Raw genomic sequence first — 3,769 nt, 5'->3', positions numbered from 1 at the left:
ATTGATCAAGCAATGTTTACACACACACACACACACACACACACACCATGCCAGTTAGCAATGTGCTTGTTTTAACAGTTCTCTGCATAGTTTTCAAGGGAATAACAAATTATTTATTCACCGCAAGTGAGATAAATGTTGAACATCAAAGATCTACAGTTTCCATTATATAGCTATTTCTAAATGTTGTACACATTAATAAATAAAAAGATGAGCTTGCATGCATTTTTTTTTTTTTCTTTTTTGCCCCGCCTCTCAATCATTTTAATCCAGTCGTTTTATGATTTCATTTTCAAATTTTATTCTATAACAATCCATAACTTCAAACACAAAATATAATACCAGTAATTGCAGTCTGAGAAGCCCAGTTAGAATTTTTTTCAGGTTGAGTAGCCCATCTTGTTCAAAAGGTCCCTGAATAAGGTTTGTTTAAGGATCTTGAACGAAACACCCATGCTTCCAGAGGTGAATTATTCAAATCCCAAAGAATTCCTCTCAACACATGGCTATGATGCTCCCCCATAATTTCTGCTCGTGATCAGAGATGCACATATCATCAGCCGCCAAAGGTCAAGCAACTGACAAACAAATCTGTGGCACTGAGCAGAATATTTGCTGTAGCCCTTCTTTCATACCAAGACAAAACAATGTATTGATAGCACTTCCAATCAAGATCAAAAGCCATGAGAGCCACTGCCTCGTACTGCATCAGGGCATTATTACTATAACAAGGTGGTAAGCTGGTAGAGCCGTTAGCACACCGGGCGAAATGCTTAGTGGTATTTTGTCTGTCTTCACGTTCTGAGTTCAAATGCTGTCAGGGTCGACTTTGCCTTTCGTCCTTTCGGGGTCGATAAATTAAGTACTAGTTATACACTGGAGTCAATGTAATCAGATTGGAGCTCGTACAGCCTTCTGGCTTGCCAGTCCTCAGTCAAACCATCCAACCCATGCCAGCGTGGAAAGCAGATGTTAAACGACGATGACGATGATGAAGAAGAGAGATTAGTAAACCTAGTCAACAGCCAGTCTTCTTCCACCAAGAAGCCTTGACCAGGTCCGTGCAAGCAGATACAAGTTCAAACCTCACTCAGAGCGCCTCCCTCAAATCACACCTTATGGCCAAAAAAGGAAAACACATCATCATCATCATCGTCACTGTTTAACATGCATCTTTCATGCATGCATGGGTAGGACAGTTCACAGAAGCTGGCCAGGTAGAAAAACTACCCTCTGCTACTCGGTTTTGGCAGGGTTTTTTACAGCTAGAGACCCTTCCTAGCACCAACTGTAAAAAAACCCTGCCATATTAGATAATCTGGATGCGTCTAAAAACATAGCATGGTCACAGGTCGAAAGCATTTAAATAAAGGATCACTACAGAACAGGGTTGACAGTGGGGCAGCTAAGTGCTACTTATGGGAGAAGAACAAGCATGTTCTCTTTTTCTTTTTTTTTCTACACCACAACACCACCAATCACTACTACCACTAGTCACCATTGTTACCAGCACCACCTCCACCACTACCAGTACCACCACTATCATCTAAAATGTTGACATTCTGACACTGAGTGTTACAAGTAGACATACTTCGTGACGCTTTCACACAATTCTGCCAGATGATAGCCAAGATAATCATCTTAACCCTTTTGTTAGCATATTTATGTTGAGAAGCTCTGTGTTTCTTTCAATTAATTTTAAATATAACAAAGAATTTACTAAAATAACTTAGTTGTCATTAACCTTTTCATTACCAACCCAGCTGAAACCACCTCTGGCTCTGTAGTACAAATGTCTTGTTTTCATAAGTTTTGAATTAAAATCTTCCACCAAACCTTAGTCAGAATTTATGTTCCTAACACAAGCTTAACCCTTTTGTTACTGTATTTCTGTTGAGATGCTCTGTGTTTCTTTCAATTAATTTTAAATATAACAAAGAATTTAGTAAAATAACTTAGTTATCATTAAACTAGTGGTTGGCATGTGGTTGGTAAGCAAGCTACTTACCACACAGCCACTCTTGCACCTATGTTTACATTTATAAATATTGCACCTGGTTAAAACACTTCATTTCTAACAAGAATCACAATCCTTCTAAACACCCCTTCCTCCCCATAGTACTCCCCTTGACACGTACTTCCCCTTGGTCACTCCTGTGTTAAGAACTACTAGTCTTAACCATGGAAAAAGATGTTCAAATGGAGAATCCCAGTTGTTCCAGAGACAATATGAATAATTAACTTACCTGGAGGTATTTCTACTAATAAATTTTTTCTAACATTTAATCTCCGAAGTAGAGGCAACTTTCCTATTTCAATTGGTAAACGAGAAATTTCATTGCAGCTAACATCCTACAAGAGAAAGAAAATAAAAAAAGAACAGAAATTCATAATTTATCCTTTAAATAAAATACATACTGCATTTACACTGGGAAAAAAAATATTATTTGGCATGAAAAAAAAAAATGACCATCCCAAAATATATCAATAATATTGATCGATTTTTGGTATGAAGAATTTTTAGTACAAATTTTTTTTACATGTTTATACATGTACAATTCTGTGATTCCCATTAGCTAATGAAACATGTGTAATGGTGAATAAATAATACCAAATATGTAATATCGGCACAATAGGAATTATTGTTTAATCCTCAGTCTTTTGTCATTATATAAAAGAGTTTGTGCCGCATCTTCATTTTCACATCCATTAACCATGCTGGCATGGGTTAGAGGGGGCCGGCCATCACAATGGGAATCAGTTATGAAATCAGAGTTACCACTGCCCTAAATGACCACATCCCACTCAAAGTGTTTCATTATTGGCAGGGTTTCTACAAGTGGATTACCCTAACCCTAAACAACTTCACAGAGTGTACTGGATGAATAATATCAAGGCACTGGCCCCCAGAGAGTTAGTCCTGGCTTTTTGACAGACTATGTGCACCCGTCTAACCCCTACATTGTCACTGATCATTTGCTATCCTTTAACAGGGTGAATGAAGTACATTTTATCATGGCACCAGAATCATACCACCTTTGTGTCTGTCCTGTAGAGTTAAAGAGTCGGGACGCTCTATGATGTGTCTGCCGTTCATTAAAGGAAATGTGACAGAGAGGAAGAACAGAAGAGAAAGCGTTTCGGGAATGAGAGTTTAATGGGGGTAAACAGGGGGGAGAGGGTCAGAGTGGGGGTTAGGGTAGGGCAGAAAGTAATGAAGGAAATATAGTACTGCTGTTGCTGTTGTATGTAGTTTCATGTGTAAACCTTCAAGCACCAACGTGGTGAGTTTGGGGTGGGAGAGGGGACGTTAGAAGTTCCCAAATGAGTTGTTACATAACAATGAAACTGGTTAAGTCTAACCTCATGCCTTAGCCACAGAAATAGGCTCTCCACAGACCTAATTTTATAACAATGCCAAAAGAAATGCGAGTGGGTATTTGTGTACACACAAACACACACAATATATATATATATAAATATATATTCATAACTCATGTTGTATTGGTGCTACAATAAATACACAATTTGGATAAATTGCTTCAAGTCTCATGCAGACTATATGTACACACACACACACATACTGTGCATACATAAAACAAACTGAAACTATACATACATACACACGTTTTACTTCCCATCAACCTAATTTCACAACAATACTAAAACACATAAAAGTATGTGTATGTATGTGTGTATATATATATGTGTGTATATGTGTGTGTATATATATATATATATATATATATATATATATATATATATATAT

At 37.4% G+C, this 3,769-nt stretch overlaps 1 protein-coding gene across 16 annotated transcripts in view; it reads right to left on the bottom strand.

Annotated features, from left to right (window-relative positions):
- The window catches only part of LOC106872026 (DISP complex protein LRCH3), a 254,748-nt gene that overhangs the window by 153,946 nt on the left and 97,033 nt on the right, over nt 1-3,769 (bottom strand). For all 16 annotated transcript variants that reach the window (XM_052967554.1, XM_052967550.1, XM_052967551.1 and 13 more), the window contains exon 4: nt 2,247-2,352. In XM_052967554.1, the coding sequence (XP_052823514.1) occupies nt 2,247-2,352 (106 nt within the window). The remainder of the gene's footprint in view (nt 1-2,246; nt 2,353-3,769) is intronic.

The sequence above is a fragment of the Octopus bimaculoides genome, chromosome 4, assembly GCF_001194135.2.
Source record: "Octopus bimaculoides isolate UCB-OBI-ISO-001 chromosome 4, ASM119413v2, whole genome shotgun sequence".
Lineage (NCBI taxonomy): Eukaryota > Metazoa > Mollusca > Cephalopoda > Octopoda > Octopodidae > Octopus > Octopus bimaculoides.
Note: the sequence above shows the minus strand (reverse complement) of the source record. Positions and strands in the feature narration are given on the sequence as shown.